The 17712-nt window shown below is 38.5% G+C and overlaps 1 protein-coding gene across 1 annotated transcript in view; it reads left to right on the forward strand.

Annotated features, from left to right (window-relative positions):
• The window catches only part of SLC13A4 (solute carrier family 13 member 4), a 28178-nt gene extending 13029 nt beyond the window's left edge, over positions 1 to 15149 (forward strand). The window contains exons 6-16 of the mRNA XM_005144397.3: positions 1394 to 1433; positions 2108 to 2185; positions 3728 to 3918; positions 4694 to 4813; positions 7683 to 7784; positions 8931 to 9032; positions 10004 to 10101; positions 11614 to 11744; positions 12541 to 12702; positions 14241 to 14378; positions 15012 to 15149. Of these exons, the coding sequence (XP_005144454.2) occupies positions 1394 to 1433; positions 2108 to 2185; positions 3728 to 3918; positions 4694 to 4813; positions 7683 to 7784; positions 8931 to 9032; positions 10004 to 10101; positions 11614 to 11744; positions 12541 to 12702; positions 14241 to 14378; positions 15012 to 15149 (1300 nt within the window). The remainder of the gene's footprint in view (positions 1 to 1393; positions 1434 to 2107; positions 2186 to 3727; positions 3919 to 4693; positions 4814 to 7682; positions 7785 to 8930; positions 9033 to 10003; positions 10102 to 11613; positions 11745 to 12540; positions 12703 to 14240; positions 14379 to 15011) is intronic.
• Positions 15150 to 17712: the final 2563 nt, after the last annotated feature.

A 17712-nucleotide genomic window follows, 5' to 3' on the forward strand; every position in this document is an offset into this window, starting at 1 on the left:
ACAATCTTTTTTTGAAGTCTGTGTTTTGTACTGTATAAAAGAATGGCATCTACATATTCTTATTTCTGCTCCCCTGAAGGAACAGTGATGAGGAGGACCCAAGCACAGTATTGAGTACCCACAGGACATATCCAATGGGAAAGCACAGAGAATTCCTGAGGAAAGCCTGAACTGTCTGCATTCAAGAGAAAGATGAGAGCAGGGGAACGGGGGGGGAGGAACTAACAAAACTTATCCCTCTTCTCCACCAAAAACCTGTAAAATATTTCTTTCAATATAAACAAAGTTCTTCAGAAGTTTGAGACACTAACAGTTTCAACCAGGTCTCTTGGATAAGATCTAGTAAGGTTAAAAGGGCAAATCAAGAAAATTACTAATTTTTGTCAGATTATCAAGTTAACCAACAGTTCAAGATATGTGAGAGAATATTCAAAGTTACCATCTTAAAATTATCTTATTGGCTAAATCCTGAAGAGCATTTTCTTACAAGGTGTGAGAATAAATTGCACAGTCCCTTCTTGAGCTCCTTCTATATTGTTAACTAGCATTTAAGATAAATGAGAAACAAGTTCTTGCTACACCTTTAAATATTTACTTTAAAACAAACACTATAATTCAAACCCCACATATTGATTACTTTCAGTTAACTTGCAAGTTCTGAATAGTTTTGTCATTAGTCTGGAGACTAATGGGTTCTCCAGTATTCCCTCTGCTATCTCTTTTCATCCCAGACATATTTTTTGTGAGGTATAGAATCAAGCTTTCTGTTTGTCATTGTGCCATTAATCATTTTAAGTCCTACTGAAGAGTATGTGTAGGATGTTTCATGACAGAACTATTTTTAAAAAGTATTACTTGAAAAAGAGCTTGAAATTTGGTAGGAGAAGAAAAGTAGCGAATCTTCTGGAATTAAATCTGGTTTCAGTGTCAAAATAAAAGTTCAGTGGATTGTTTGCATAGTCCACATGCTACACAGGAAAGATTTTTGTGAAGACTTTAATGTGATACAGGTAGGTGCTCAGAAAGCATTGGAGGTTGGCAGGGGAAAAATTTGAGTAGAACAAGTCAGCAGTAGCACTGTATTGCTCAGAGATTCACTTTACTGTGAAGGAGTCATTTCCTAGACTGGGGTATATACTCCCTAGAATATGTATTTTTTTCTTGCATGGAGGTGGAGCCCCACTACTATACAGCTAGAGACAGAGCTCTGAAACATAAAAATAAGTCTGGCCAAGTCACCACATAAGAGGTGCTAATTAATAGAGTTCTTCACCATTTCTGTAGGTGCTAGTTCTCCAGCAGATGTTGTCCCTCCTACCCATGATGTGTGCCTTTTAAGGGATCTGGGTGAACAAGCATTTTTAAAGTATTATTTTCCTTTCTTTGTTTTTAGTGCTACTACTACTGACTTCAACTCCTTGATGCACTCAAAGGTATTGTCGTAGGTAGTATCTTCTGAGTTATGCTGTCTTCTAATACAGGAACCATCAAAGTGCACACAGCTCTGCAACAAGCTGCTGTTTCCTTTATTTCAGACAGGTAGTGGTTTTTCACAGAGAGTACATAATACAGAATGTCCTGCTTTGCATTTAACCTACCAACCTGCTTGCACAAATCAAATTGGGGAACATTAGCTCTACAGTGTTTGTTGTACTTACTGCTGGAGATCCTGAGATCGAGTCAGTAAACTAGCAATTCCATACAGTTTATAGCAAGTTCAGGTTCAGATATAATCTTCTGTTGTCCGGGTATTGCCAGCTTCTGCAGCTGAGACACCTCAGTTACTAGAACAACCCACACATATCACCAAGTCTTAACCTCTAACAAGGGACCTGTTAGATTCACCTACATAGCAGAGGGAGAAGACCTAAACTTATTATGATCTTACCTTTAAGATCACTTTAAAATAAAATCAGTTTGGGTTTTAATTTTCTTTTTTCTCAGTCAAATTTTAGTCGTGTTTTTTGTTTGGTTGTTTTCTGTTTTTGTTTTGTTTCATTTTTCCTTCACTACCCATGGCCTTCACAAAACATCAGAAATCCTGATTTAAGTGCCCCTAGCAAGAGAAGAAAGGCTAATCCAAAGGCATTTATTTGCCTCCCTACAGAATATGAATGGTGTGCACATGATAACCAACCCTATTGGAACGATGAATTCTAAGAACAATAGGCAGCACCTACCTCAGGTAAGGTAGACATTAGATCTGGGGTTGAGGTAAAAGATAGCTGTGACCATCACCTGCTCCCACTCTTTCATATTTGTTCCTTGAAAGCTGTGTTACATGAAATCGTTCTCCACCATCCTACAGCAGCCATGGCTTGTTCTTGCTCCCATTTAGATGTCCCCAGCACAGGTATGTTCAGAAGACCTTCCCCAGTGGCAACTACAATGCATTTTAGCTTTACATTCAGTAATGTGATCACAAGTTTCCCTTCTAATTTCGCTGTTTTACCCACTTTATTTCTGCAAAGCCTCCTTGGGAAAAACGAACAGACGAACAATGAAACAAACAAACCCCTCCAAGCCCCACCCCCCAAATCCCAAACAAAACAAAGCTCAACACAAAAATAATAGCCCTGACTCAAAAAACCCTACTCAGAACTAAACCAGCAACAAGCATGGACCATTTAACTTCTCAGTCGATTAGTCTCAGTATCCACTTTTTGTCTTGCCAAACCTCCACCACCAAAATCCTTCATTACATCAGCCCATTGCCGAATTTCTACTTTTCCTGAGTGGATCCAAGGAATGATTGCTGTTTGGACTACAATTATGTAGTATCTTGATGGTATAAGATGATGTCCAGGAAAGACTGGGCTAAAATCTACACACAAATTTGCATTCACAGTTCAAAAGAATCTGAGTGTATGCTTCAAAAAAAAATGTAAATGTGCTGCTCCCGATACTTAATTATCTCTTATACCCATTTCCAATACATAATCAGTCATTATTTTGTAACTAATATATTCACTTCACTTTTAACCTACAGAGATTTTAGCCAGGGTCCCCTCACCATGATGATGAGCCATAGCATGACTGATTTTACTACATAAACCCAAATTCAAATTATTAAAATTAGCAATCTATCTGAACCATTTGCTGCATTTTTCCTGATTCTAAATTACAAACTTGGGATGCATGTCAAGTGCCTTGAAATACTGTTCCTTTTTTTCAAGCTGATTTTTCAATATAGAAACTTTCCTGTCACTGCTAAAAAAGCTTCTTTTGGAGCAGTATTTTCCTGCATTTTTTTCTTCCCTTTACCCATTGCACAGCCTTTTTATGCTGTTTCTGAGACACCTAGCACTCTATTCCTAATTAGAGGTGCTGAGTCAGTACAAGTGCAAAAAGACCACCAAGCATATGTCTGGTGGCTGCTCATAAGCCTCAAGGATTATGAATTCCTACTGCTGCAGTTCTAGCATCCTGCCCCTGCAGCCCACAGAGGGTTTTGGTATCCCTCTGAGATTCCAGTCAGAACTGGAGCTGGCCCAAGCCATAGCCAGAAGTCTGATTATTGTTTGTCTTACATTTCTGCCACAGAACAGGCAATTTCATGCCCCTGGATGGGTTTCAAGCTCTGACCGCAGTTAATCCCTGTGAAGAAAGAACTGCCCCCTCTCAAGCAAACCTGTTGTTACTCTGGGACCAATATTGCCGTGGCATTAGAGCCAGTGGGCTGCTGTTCTGATCACCTGCTTTCTTTGGTTAATCTATTCCCTCACAGGCTCAGATACTGGTCCTGCCTCCTAAGCCCTCAGAACTGCATCTGACCACCAAGTACCGGTATCAGACCAGACATGACCACATGGTCTGTAAATGCCTCTCACTGAGTATCTCATATGCAGCAACCATTGGAGGACTGACAACCATCATAGGGACCTCGACTAGTCTCATATTCTTAGAGCACTTCAACAAGTAAGTGATATTCTGGTTGTGTGAGAATGATGGTTGGGTCATTATTGTCTCTGTGCCTTTCCCCAGAGGTTATCTACCACCTCAATGAGCCCTTGTAAGACAGTCTTTCTAAAGGCAATTTTGTTTCCTTCTCTGATGGAGGAAGTGTAACTTTTCTTCATGCACAGAGCTGATTCTGAGTATCTACTGCTGCCACTGTTGTCATGGTATCCTTCATTTCTCTCTCTGAAATGGTGATAGCAAAGAAAACTAATTTTGGCAGCCATCCTTAACCCAAGGATTCAGATTTTACTTTATTTTCAAAGATCTTGCTGTTATAACAATTGCACCAAATGCACATCAGACATTTTTGTCAGAGCCCAGCAGACTACAGTCATTATTTGTCTGATTGACAGTAAGACATAAATAGAGATTCCAGGTGAAATAATTCCTTAGTCTGTCATCATTAAAAAGCTTTAACAAAATCAACAAGGCCAGAATTTCACTCCTACTAACCCTAAGGGGTTTTGTGTGTGGCTAGACAATCCAGACCATCTGGTCTTAAAGAAGTACTATATGGCTCATCTCTTGATCAGGCACGGTCAATGTCTGACATTCTATGGCAATTGATCTCCCTATGCACATATAATGCAGCTGTTGAAAACACATAGTGACACAATTTTTCTATCATGCCATGACATATATACGCATTGGGGTGCATGTGCATCTATGTATACTGGAGGTGCCTGTCCTTTTACTGTTCTAACTTCTTGTTCACCCTTTATTTCCTCTACAGCCACTACCCAAAGGCTGAAGTGGTGAATTTTGGAACCTGGTTTTTGTTCAGTTTCCCCATCTCCCTCATCATGTTGGTCCTGACTTGGTTCTGGATGCATTGGCTGTTCTTGGGTTGCAAGTAAGTTCAGATTGTTCAAGATGCATGGATTAGAAAAGCAGGGAATCTGTGTCTTTTCTAGAAAATCTCTCATAATGAAGTTTCCAGTTGCAAATGGCAAAATCTAAGCCATAACTTCCTTCTATTTGACAGAACAATTACTGGAGGAAATCTTATTGCTTAACTGCACTGCATAGACAGCAGTGTACAGTATTGCTGCTTGAGAGTGAAGTGCCTAGGTATTGCTGATAGAAATCTTTACTATGCATTCAACTGGTTTTTTTGACTCTTATGATCAAGAAGATCCTATTGTGGACCAAAAAAACTTGTTAAAAGTCCTGTCAGAAAAGTACAGCTTAAAAGATGAATAGAAAATCAACTACAAGTGAACAAGTTACTTTTCAGGTCTGCCTGCAGCTCAATGAGATTAATGTAAGACCAGCTAAAATTAAAAGTAAACAGATTCCATATGTATTTCTCTAATAGCCTAAGAGATGCATACCTTTTGATACCAGTAAGTCCCTCAGCCCTAAAATAAGAAAAAGTTTCAGTCTCCCAGTTCACTTGTACCACTTATGTGCTTTGCAGTACTCAGCAATAGCAAAGTTAGTGAAAATTGCCTAAATGTGTGCATTTAGAGTGGATTAGTTAACATGTATTAAATTTTGGTGCAGACACATTTACTCAGAATTAAAGTGATCTTAATTTGATTTAGTTTACTCTTCAAACTGACATTACTAATTTATTTCACCTAAGATAATGAATACATTGATAATGACTTCTGCTTGCTGCTGACCTTGACTAGATTTGAAGAGATAATTTAGAGATGAATAGCCCCATGCCCTTCTTTCAGTCAGTCTCCTGAGCCTTGTAGTTCCAAATTAAATAGCTAAAGTAAGTTTTTTGGGGTTTTGGTGGTTTGGGGATATTTTATGGTGGTTTTTTTTTTTTGGTTGGTTAGTTTGTTTGGGTTTTTTTGGTTTTGAACAGAAACAGGCCTTAACATGACCCTCAATTACTTTTTTTTTTTTTATAAATATAATTGAAATTCCACATTGCATCCAAGACCTCCTGCTGTTTAATGATGTTCTAAATAATACTGGCGACTGATGCATTATTGACTTTTTGAGAAGTACTGGTTGATTCCAGGCCTCCTTAATCTCTGACTCCTGTTCACTGCAGTTCATTAAACAACATGTTATGTTAGGATCTGGGCTACAATACTCTGCCCTCACATCCACCTAAGCCTAGAAACACTTATATTTTTATAACAAGCTGCCTAATGTCTGTGAATAAACATTTACTGAATTTCTGTAATGTTAATGTTCTTTCACTAGGAAGCCTATTGTCATCAATGGGTTCTTACCTGGCCCAGTAAGACCTTGCTTTTTAGGCTCTAGACTAGGTCAAAGAGGAAGGATAGTGGACCCATCGAATGATTTTTGCCAGCAAAGCAGAGCTAAGGGTAGAATCATTACTATAGAACTGGCCATTATTTAGTTCTTCTCTTCAGCTGCAATTTACTGGAGTGTAACAGCAAGGTTTGAGAGGAAATTTAAATACTTAGAGATGCAGTGCTAAAAACACTAAAACCAAGTGTCACATAAGTGCCCATTTACAAGTGAAATGAAAAGACTGTGCAAAACGTTTTGTTAACCAGACATGGTCTGCCTGCATCTTGACCTATGCAAATTCCTTAGAGAATCTTTCCTTAACCAGATACGTAGAAGGTCATAGTCCATAGTATGGCCAGTGCTACAGCATGGATTTCTATTTGGGTACCAAATAAGATACTGAATAGCAGGAACCAGAAAAGCAGGCCATTGTGCTGCCATGGTATTTCATACACTGACATCCATGTTTCTGCAGCCTATTTTAGACTGTCTTAGCTGCAGATGTTTCTCAACCTACCCAACACACCTTGTGACAGAGGGCACAGTTGGAGTGAAAAAGCAGAGAACTGTGCCTCAAACCACAGCAGAGTAACGCTACTGGAAGGAGGAAAAGTAAAAGGTTGTAATGAGCCTACAAGTATATGAATTCAAATCAGGGAAGTCCAGGCTTTGTTATAATATGAAGGCAATCTGAATAAACTAAGGATTTCACCTAATTTTCATACAAATGTGAAGCAGGTTTAAATATATTTAGCTATGAAATGTGTTTGCACTTGTATGTCCCTGGCAGAAGTACAGGGATTTTTCACTAGGACAAAACACTAGGCTGTTTGCCTTGGTCTCTGTGGCAGAGGCAATTTGGTGCCACAGTGATTGTGCCTGCTTTAGAAACAGCTAATATTAGTAGAAACAGACAGGTCATGAAGTTATTTGGATCCTCAGCTCAGTTTTCCCACATTGCCTAATGTGAATCCTGAATGTTCAAGTCAAACCTGGGCACAAAAGCCAGACCAGGCTCCATAATGTGCTGGGTACTCCTGATCCAACTGGGAAGCAGTCCCCTATTAAATATCTATTGACAGCTGGCCTCTTGTCACAGTCTGTCAATGTGGTGACACAAATTATCCATTGGAGGCTTCTGGCACCAGAAAAAATCTAGCCAATGCCAGCTGTTTGAGGAAGCCTAAGCAAAGGGAGCCCAGCCACAGCCAGAGATGGCTCAGAGTTATCAGTCAGGATTAGTCAGACCACCTGGGGGTACCTTCCTACTATGTCTAGGATTGAATCTCAGAAGACCTTGAAACTAGACAATGCAAAGATCTCATGCAGTAATTTCCTTTGCCATTGCCATCAAGCCTTGCCCCAGTCACATCTTCTCCCAACAGCCCCTGGCAAATGGAATTTTCAGTTTGCCTCATTACTGTTATTTCTTATGAGGGTTTGATTTTTTTTTCACTTGATGCCCTTGTCTAATTTTACTTTGTGCTCTACCTCAGTTTTAAAGAGACCTGTTCTGTGAGCAAGAAGAAGAAGACCAAGAGGGAAGAAATGTCAGAGAGAAGAATTCAAGAAGAATATAAGAAACTGGGAAATCTTAGGTAAACCAGACCTGTCTTCCTCAGGAATTAGCCTCTCTAGGGAGGAGCATCCTTTCATATTGCCCTCCATGTTGCTTTTGGCTCATGTAGTTTATTCTTAAACTGTCAGCTCTTTCATCTGCTTTCCAGGATAGAAGCAGAACTAAATGTAAAAATGAACTAATATTAAAGACTGTTAAAAGCATGCATTTATATAGTTGTTTACTTCTAAAGAAAAAAGAAATAAAGTAAAAGATTCGGGTTGATACCAGGATCCAAAGGTCACCTGAGTCAAAGTTTGTCTCTGCCTTTGAACTAACACTCAAATTCTTAAGAGAATCCCACTTCGCAATTCAGGCACATACTTATTTTAGTGGATAGAAGTTCACTGTTTAGCTAAGGCTTTGCAGCAGTCTCCCACGCCATGAGATGTCCAGCCTTCCCAGTCGCCATCATCTTTTTTCATGGTGGCAAGAAATATCTCTTGAAAAGATTATTTTGCAGTATTTTATTTTTTCAAAAGGGGTGATACCTCATAAAACCATTATTCTCAAAATATACTTGTGGTGTTCAACTGAAATGTTGGCAGATCAACTTGCTGAATATGATCAGCTCTGAATCTAGACTGTTGTTCAGACTGTGCCTACATATGAAACCATACTTAATTTAAATCGACCCTACATTAATTAAAACTCAGTATCCTCAAATCATCTTGTATTTGTTCCATGTGTTTAAAATATCTGTGCTAATCTATATTGCAATTTTTTCGTACTCTTTCTACACTTAAAAAATTCAATAAAAAGTGTTTACAGTGGAATATTAACATAAGCTTTAACTTGTTAACACATCTAATTAGATAATAAGCCAAATACAAAGCAATTATAGATATTTTCCCTTAGATCTTTCCCCATGAAAGTTTGAATTGCAAATACAGATATTTTTAGCTTAATTTTTTACTAGGTTTAGACAGTTTTCAGATGGGAGCCAAATGTAAAATTCTTTAACTCAGACTAGTCTCCCTTTCTATTTCATGCATTTTCTGGGTTTTAGCCTTTTTTTGGAACTAATTTCTACTTTTTCACTTCTGTAACTTGCTCTTGGGTTTTCAGGACCATGGATTTAATTAATAGGATTTTTTCTTAATTATTATTTTTTTTTTACTTCTAGCTATCCTGAGATGGTGACTGGATTTTTCTTCATTCTGATGACCTTGCTTTGGTTTACTCGTGAGCCTGGCTTTGTACCAGGATGGTCATCTCTTTTTGAGAAGTAAGTGAAATTACCTAAACAATCACAGGAATATAGCCTTGCTTCTTTGAAATGTGTGCATTATCAGCCACTTTTACTAAGGTGGTGAAAAATGAAGTCTTGTTAATCTACATCTGTTCACACGATGGAAAACTGTATTCCTTCTTAATAAGCAGAGTGAATTAAACTGAGAAAGTAAAATAAACATATTTCAGGAGTAAAAAAATAGGAGGGTCAGATTCTGAAGTTAAAACATTTTAGTACATCCATAGAGAAGCTGTCAATGGAATAGATTGCAACTTAAAATTGTTTATTTCAACTGAATACTGCATATATGATGATTGAAACAAATAATTGCTATTTTATTTTAAATAATGTTGAATCAAATTTTATTAAAAGTAAGTATAACACACAATAAGCATATAAAAGAACAAGTGATCTAAAGTTAAATTTTCTTTACTTTTCTAATGCATAATTATATTTTTTTAATCCTAATTTTGATAGAAAACTAATTTCTGACATTGGGATTTCCTGAGGCTCTCTGGAGTATGGCAGTCCTCAAAATAGTTTCTCAGGATGATTTTTAAGCATTTAATTTAACAGCAATCTAAAGTTCATTTCTAAAGGATCACTTGGGTGTGGCTTTTCCCCAGAATGTGTTTAGAGTTTCTTGCTTTTGGTAAACACACTGTTTTTTTCTACTTCCAAGTTAATAGTTTTGTAAGCCAAAAAGGATTCCTTTGTTTTATCGACTGGAATATTAAAATTTGTTGAACAGTGGTTGAAGTTGGCTATAGGAGTTAGTTTAATAAATAGGAAAAAAATCCAGTTTAAACCTCTAATATGTAGACATTTATTTCCAGTGTGCTGTTAGTAAGACTTCAGATGTGGAAATACAACTTCACCTGTAACAATTACTTGGAACCATGTTCCTTGTTTGGAAAGGTTTCTTTTAGTGTACTTTTATGATAACCCTACTGTTTCTTTCCTAGGAAAGGTTACAGGACTGATGCCACTGTCTCTGTATTTCTTGGTTTTCTCCTTTTCCTGATTCCAGCAAAAAAGCCTTGTTTTGGAAAACGGGAAAAAGGTGAGGAGGATGCAGCAAGAAAGAGATCTGGCACATTTTCCACTGCCCTTCATGGCATATTTCTATTCTCTGTAAAATGTTCCAAGAAGAGATTTTTATTGTGGTGGATCAGGGTTCAGCTGATGCAGTATCAGCCCTTTGTACATCAAACCCCCATTTTTGTTGCTTTAACTCATACTGTCTCATCCAAAAAATGGCAAATAGATCTCTTGCCTGAGGCCACTATCTCTTCTTAACAGAGTTAACAAAATTTAGGACTGAGTTTTAGGAAAGTTTCAGATGGATTTCCATATAGAGAAATATAATGTAGATGCTTGCAAAATTGGCTGAAGATAAGCTCTAATAAATAATTTGGTCATCACTTAATAGAGCAGAAATCATTGATAATGTCATAAAATAAGAATAAAAGAGGTCACTAACTGTCAAAGTGTTAATTTTGTGTAATGCTTCCCTTACAGTTTTCTTAACAATAATTTCCCATTCACATTTGGTTAGCACCAAATTGGTTAGCACCATGTCAGGTGTTGACAAGTTTGCTATTCCAGGCTTTCAGCAGTCCTGGGTAAAAGTCATATTGCCTGCATAGAGACCTATGTAGAGCTACAAATGTATGTAGATATGCTTATTTTTTTATACTGACATATATTATGCAGCATTTAGGAAAAAAAAACCGCTAAGAAAATACTCAGGCATCTAAAAATAATGTCCTCACATAAAACCTAGGGACATAAATACACTTTATCAAGTTTCATGGCCTACTGGAAAGAGGAAGTGACCTTCTTGGAGAAAATAATCCCATTGTAATTTCATTTCTCCATTTTTGCATTCTACATATATTTTACATATGTATAAACACAACAGAGCACATAGTCCCTCAAAAAGCTATAGAATGAAACACATGGGCTTGTAACTGCTAGCATCAACAGATTAGCCAGGGGGAAGGCAGGGTATTTGGAATTAATAAACTGCATTTTCTGAGGCCAAGCTAACCAGAGAAATAGGCTACATGCTTATTCACCTCTTTCACAGATAGTTCTCAAGATAACTCCCATTATTCAGCCTGGAGAAGAGAAAGCTGTGTGGATACCTCTTAGCAGCCTTCCAGTATCTGAAGGGGGCTTACAGGGATGCTGGTGAGGGACTATTCATTAGGGACTGTAGTGATAGGACAAGGGGTAACTGGTTGAAACTTAAACAGCAGAGGTCTAGATTGGATATAAGGAAGAAATTCTTTACTGTTAGGGTGGTGAGGTACTGGAATGGGTTGCCCAGGGAGGTTGTGAATGCTTCATCCCTGGCAGTGTTCAAGTCCAGGTTGGACAAAGCCTTGGGTGATATGGTTTAGTGTGAGGTGTCCCTGCCCATGGCAGGGGGTTTGGAACTAGATGATCTCAAGGTCCTTTCCAACCCTAACTATTCTATGATTCTATTCCTATTAGAATGAAATATGCAAAGAACTTTACAAAAGGGCCGATATAACACTGGTCACACATTTCCTTTATTTTGATACAGGAGATGATGAAAAGTCAACAGACATTAAAACACTGGATCCTATTATCACCTGGAAGGACTTCCAGACGACCATGCCCTGGGAGATTGTAGTGTTGGTTGGAGGAGGTTATGCCTTAGCAGCTGGATGCAAGGTATTGATTTAGATTTTTATCATCCTTCCTAACAAAATTATAAACCTGGACTTTTATCCCCCTGTATGCTCCCCAGTTTTGATTTACAATGTGGATGCTTTCAAGTTGGTACACAACCTACTCCCTACTCCTTACACACAATGGACAGCTATCTAGCTGTCATTAGGACTTGTTAGTTGTGTGAACATCTGCCATTTCAGATGCTATTTCTACAGCATCTTAATATCTAGACAGGACACAGGATCTGAGGGAGATGTCGCACTTTCTCAACTAGCAACTAACCAGATAGAGGGGGAACATCTCAGTTGCCACTGGATGCTCTTCTTTAGGCAGCTGAGTCAAGTTCCTAGTGCTGACTGGACAAAAAATACTCTAGGCTTTACTGACTATAACTACACTCAGTATAATTCATGAATACACATCTACATCTCCTATAGACTTTTACATGTAGACAACTAAATCTGTGTATTTTAATCTCAAAATGAATTCTACCCAGATTGTGTAATCCTTCACCACCAATTTGCAATACTCTGGATGCACAAGAGTGAAGATCAGTATAATACTAAAAATACCTTTTTAGTTTTATTATCTGCCAACTGTAAATCTTTGTTACTAGGAGCAACTATTTATGAGGCACTCCAGTAAAATTCAGTTTACTAAACAAAAGAAAGTGCATAACACACTGACCTGAACTTTGTTTATTTGCTGGTGGCATTCTCTGATGCAAACTGCTCCAAAGAAGTTTTAAAAATATACTAAGTATTCAATAATTCTTGCGCTTCTCACCTTTCTCCAGACCTCTGGCCTCTCTACATGGATTGGAAGCCAAATGCTTTCCCTCAGCAGCCTTCCCTACTGGGCTGTAACTCTGCTGGCCTGCATTTTGGTGTCACTAGTAACAGAGTTTGTCAGTAATCCAGCAACTATAACCATCTTTCTACCTATTTTATGCAACATGGTGAGTAAGAACAACATTTTCAGTCTGTTGTTTCCTGATAGGCTCCTGGGAATGTTTCAGGATATCAGGGTATTGGCACTCCATTTGCCCAGCCCCAGATCCCAGTTGGATGCATTCTTTAGCTTAGGAAAAATAATAAATTCAGGAAACCAAAAGCATATTTTAGCACCAAGGAATTTATACAATACCTTTCGAAGTGAAAACAGCTGCTGTGCAGACAGGTTCATAGTCTGTGTACAAGAAAAGATGATGACACAATGAACAACGTAGGTGAAGCCCACATGAGGCTTCAGATACTTTTATCAATATTATTGTAAATGTGATGTTCATTAGCAATTAGTTACACACTCACTACTTGTAAGAAAAGACTGTAGTACTGAATTTTATATCAGATTTAAATGTATTCAAGAGTACCATCATCCAACATGGAAAGCAGCAATGTTTGTAAGAGACAGGAATAAAACAGGAGGTTGGTGATGAAGGCAGAGGAAAGGAACACAGATTTTATTTTATACTGGAATAGCAGTTACAGAAAATTCTCTGATTTATTTTCTTTCTTTGTAATATGATGCTTTTCTCACCAAGAATGTGGGTCATTAATCGTGTTTCCCTATTATAACAATTTTATGGGATGATCTCAAAGTATATTATGTGAACAGCTCTGAGTTAATATGAAAATATGGTCAGATGAAAATAAGTAATTATGTTTGTATGGCTTATGAGTTCAGATTTATTTCTGCTCCATGCAGGAAGAGACTCTCCTGAAAAAAATTCAGAGCAGTAATATACCTTTAGTAGTCTGAATTGTCATCTTAAGGCAGTGTCTCTTTTTTTGACTGCAAAAGTAACCTGGAAACACTTCCCTCCCCAAAATGAAGTTTGCCTTGTGAGTAACCTTCACTTTCCCTAGTGAAGGCCACCACTAGGCCACCAAACTAGGCCACCACAGTGTAAACAAAAATGCAACATTTCACCAATACTGAAGGCTGCAGTGGAAGAACAATTCTCTAGACCACCTTAAAGTGGCATGTGTGTTTAGACAACAAACAACTAGTTTTCTCAACCACCGTTTAGTAGGACTTTACATAATGGTCTCAGTATATTAGCAATTAAAAGAATTACATTCTTCATGTCAACTCGCTGTGACTTCTGTTTGGCTATGACTGAAGTAGCAGTCAATGTTAAGAGCCAGAAGACACAACACAGAATGTCAGGGAAAACAAGTGGGAGAATGAACAAAGGTGGTCTAATAGTACCAGTATCCACTCTCCCTCACTGTGAAATGTCTCAAGAGAAATCCCTGGATCATGATCAACTCCAAATTTCTGCACTTCTTAAAAAAAAAACCAACAACCAACCAAACAAAAAACCTCCAAAACAAATGAAAAAAAATGCTTCCATACTTAAGTTTAGAAACTAGGGAAATGAGATCCACAGAATCTTGTCTTCACATAAAGCAGAGAGGGTGTTTTCATCCTAATTGTGAGCACTGGTTTTACTTGGTTAAATGAAACACCTCTCTCCCTCTCTCTTTCCAGTCAGAAACCTTACTTATCAACCCTTTGTACACCTTGATTCCTGTCACCATGTGTATCTCATTTGCGATGATGCTACCAGTGGGTAACCCTCCAAATGCCATTGTCTTCAGTTATGGGCACTGTCAGATTAAGGATATGGTGAGTGTTGAGATCAGATATATCCTCCCATGCTTCATGAAACCCCAACACCTTGTCCCCATATCAAACAGCAATGATAATAACTGTGATCTTGGTGCTAGTATGAAGCCTGCATATTAGAGAATGCACTGCTGCTTTGCAATTGAGCTGTCAGGTTTAGAGCATTCATACATCTGCTGTATGATATGTATATTTCTCAACTTTAATTTTCATGAATGGAATGGTCTAAAGAGGTACTCGTGAACAGGAGTACACAATCTTTTGCATTGACCTGCTAAGAAAAGCACAGGAGAGCATAAAAAATTAGATTTATCACATAGCTCTACAGTAAGTCATGTAGTTATCACCCTGCTATAAGTTATATAACTCCCCGTTCTGATTATCAAATTGAGAAGTACAAGTGACAAACTGAGCAGTTTTCCAGTGTACTGCATCAGCTCCTGACTACCACTCCTGAATACTCCCCACAATGGACAGTCTGATACATAATACTCACTGTGCGTTTCTGGCTCCAGAATACGCAATTAATCACACTATATATAAGTCATCATACATACAGACACTCTACTACTTTCTTCTTTACATGTTCACAAGTTGCCATTGATCATGCTCTGATGCATTTTGCTTTTGTAGGTGAAAGCTGGCCTGGGTGTAAATCTAATTGGCCTAGCTGTGGTCATGGTGGCAATCAACACTTGGGGAATTAGACTCTTCCAGCTGAATACTTTCCCAGAATGGGCAGCGGTCAGCAACATCACTAACCAAACATAATTTCCAACGAACAAAAATTAAAAATTGCAAGACCAAAGTGAGCTGGGACAAAATATTAAACCTACAGTGCACATATGAAGACAAGAGAAAACTTGTGGATACACAGAACTAGAATCCATAGGAAAACCATGAAGAAAATCCACAGGGAGGTCTTCTGCATAAGCTTTTCAGTTCTGAAAATCTGTGTGAGTGAAAAGGAGAGATTAGCTTTGCTCTGTTATTGCTTTCCTTATGATACATAACTCTGGAAAAAACCTCTCCTCCAAGTTGTCAGCCAATGGCTTTTTCATGCCTGAGAACAATTGTGTAGGACTTGTAAACAGGGGATAGAGGACTCCAGTGACAGAAGACACTGTACTCAGTAGTAGGGTGTAATCCTACCATTAATTCCTTTAATTCTTTATTAATCCTACCATTAATAAAGAGAATGGAGAGTTTTATTCCCAAACCCAAAGTTTTATAAGTCTACTTCTTTTAAAGGCAAATTATTATTCTTCTTTTGAGGTGATTCATCACCATGTTGGAAAATATGCAACACTTTCTCACCTCACCCATATGGTCTGGACAGAAACACAGATACCAACTATCAGCTACAGCATTTCAAAGGGATAATAGAAGACATTAATCAGATAGGAAGTCACCTCCTCCGAAGGAGAATGTTTTTTTCCCACAGCACTATTATAGTTTTCAATATTAAAGTAATTGCAATCTATGCTTTGGAAGGAAGAGCTTCATAAACAGAAAGATTTTTTCAATACCTACTTTCTTTGCCATTGTACTGAAGCTTGAACTCTTTCAGCAGGAGAAGCTATGACCAGTAAAACCTTACCAGGCCAACAGACCCATTGCTCTCCTCTCTCTTTGGATGCTGTTTAGATAGTTATGATTCCTTTGACAGAGAGAGTACAATAACATCCAAGCACTCAGTACTGCTCCATGAAGGGAGAGGGCTGAAGTGGAGTGGTGCTGATGTATCTCCTCATCGTGTGCATTCACTTGAACATCACACCCACCTGCTCTCTAGCAGCCCAGAGAACAGGCACTTCAAATGTAGGAAACTGTGACATAGAGCAGATAACTACCAAATCAAAAATCTTTTTATCATCTTCAAAGTGAATGCCCTGCTTTTCTGATTGGATCCTTGTAATACTCAGTAAACCTTTTCTTGTATTTATGTCTTGCTTTAGTAATTTGTTTAATGTCAATACATGGAAGCTGTATATTAGGATGATTGGATCTCATGTAATCATACTATACTTATACTTTAATGAATTTTTATGCTTTCCACTTATAATCTAGGCTCTCTACGTCTTAGTGTGAATGTCTATTCTGCAAAAATAAAATGTCAATAAAATTAACTATTCATGACTGCACATTCTGGTGCTCTATGAGAATATAAATAAGTTATATTTCACCTCGTAATTTACTAAGCCCTTAGTGTAATACTTTTGAGACAGCAGGAGGTGTTCGTTTACTGCTTCTGTCAAAACAGGTGGATCCCACAGGCTTGTCTTGGAAATAAACAGGTACGGTAAAAGGTCATATATTGACAGACAGGGAAGCAAAATGGGAAAAATCACAAAGTGTATCTTAGCCCTTGTACCAAAAGCAGGAGACAGCATCTTTTACCAAAAAATTGCAATTCATAATAGCTCCTATAAATTTGGTTTTGAAAAACAAAGTGTTTCATTGAATTAAGAGTTCAGTGCCTCTCCATGTGCTCCTAATCCATGAAACCAGACCTCAACTCTTCCTGTGTTCCCCCTGTCTTGAGCCTGATTCTTTGCTGCACCCCGGCATACAAAGCTCACACCTGCCTTTGGGATCCAGATCCTCCACACCACTCTGGCTCCTCTCCCTGGCTGTCTTCCTGCCCCCCACCAAGCAGCTGCTGCTGGGCACTGATGCTGACATGGTACTCAAAGCAAAAGCACCCTGGCTGACCTCACAAAACAAGCTGTAGTCCCTCAGCAAGCTGTACACAGTACCAAAGACGCTGAAGCTTTCTCCAGGAACGAGCACTTCAGTGGGTGAGGATGTCTGCAGTACCAAGGATCCTGCCCACACAGACAAACAGAACATATCTTTGCTCACAGTCCCCAGAATTACTCTCAGCCATTCTGCCCCTGACAAGAAACTATTCTGGCTTGCTCCCTTCCTCAGCCTTTAGTTGCTCTGTGTCTTTTACTGATCCCTCATCTTCTACTCCTTTTCACTTTATACTTCACCCACAGCCATCTTCAAACTGCTTATCTTCTCAACAACAAATCACTCTCCACCCTCCTAATATTAGTGCTCAGCTCAGATCCTACCGGGCCTTGCAATCCCACAGCTTTTCTAGAGGGTGTGAACACAGGATATTCTCATTTGCAAGAGATCAGCAGGTGGTAAGCCAATCAGTTTTAGAGAGATTCAGGATTACCTACAAATTAAACAGGGTGGCCAACAGCACTCTTCCATAATAATACCAACTGAAGTAGGTAAATCGTAGAAGCCTAGAATGGTTTGGGTTGGAAGGCACCTTAAGGATTGTCTAGTTCCAAACCTCCTGTCATGGGCAGGG

This window comes from Melopsittacus undulatus, chromosome 5, assembly GCF_012275295.1.
Source record: "Melopsittacus undulatus isolate bMelUnd1 chromosome 5, bMelUnd1.mat.Z, whole genome shotgun sequence".
Classification (NCBI taxonomy): domain Eukaryota; kingdom Metazoa; phylum Chordata; class Aves; order Psittaciformes; family Psittaculidae; genus Melopsittacus; species Melopsittacus undulatus.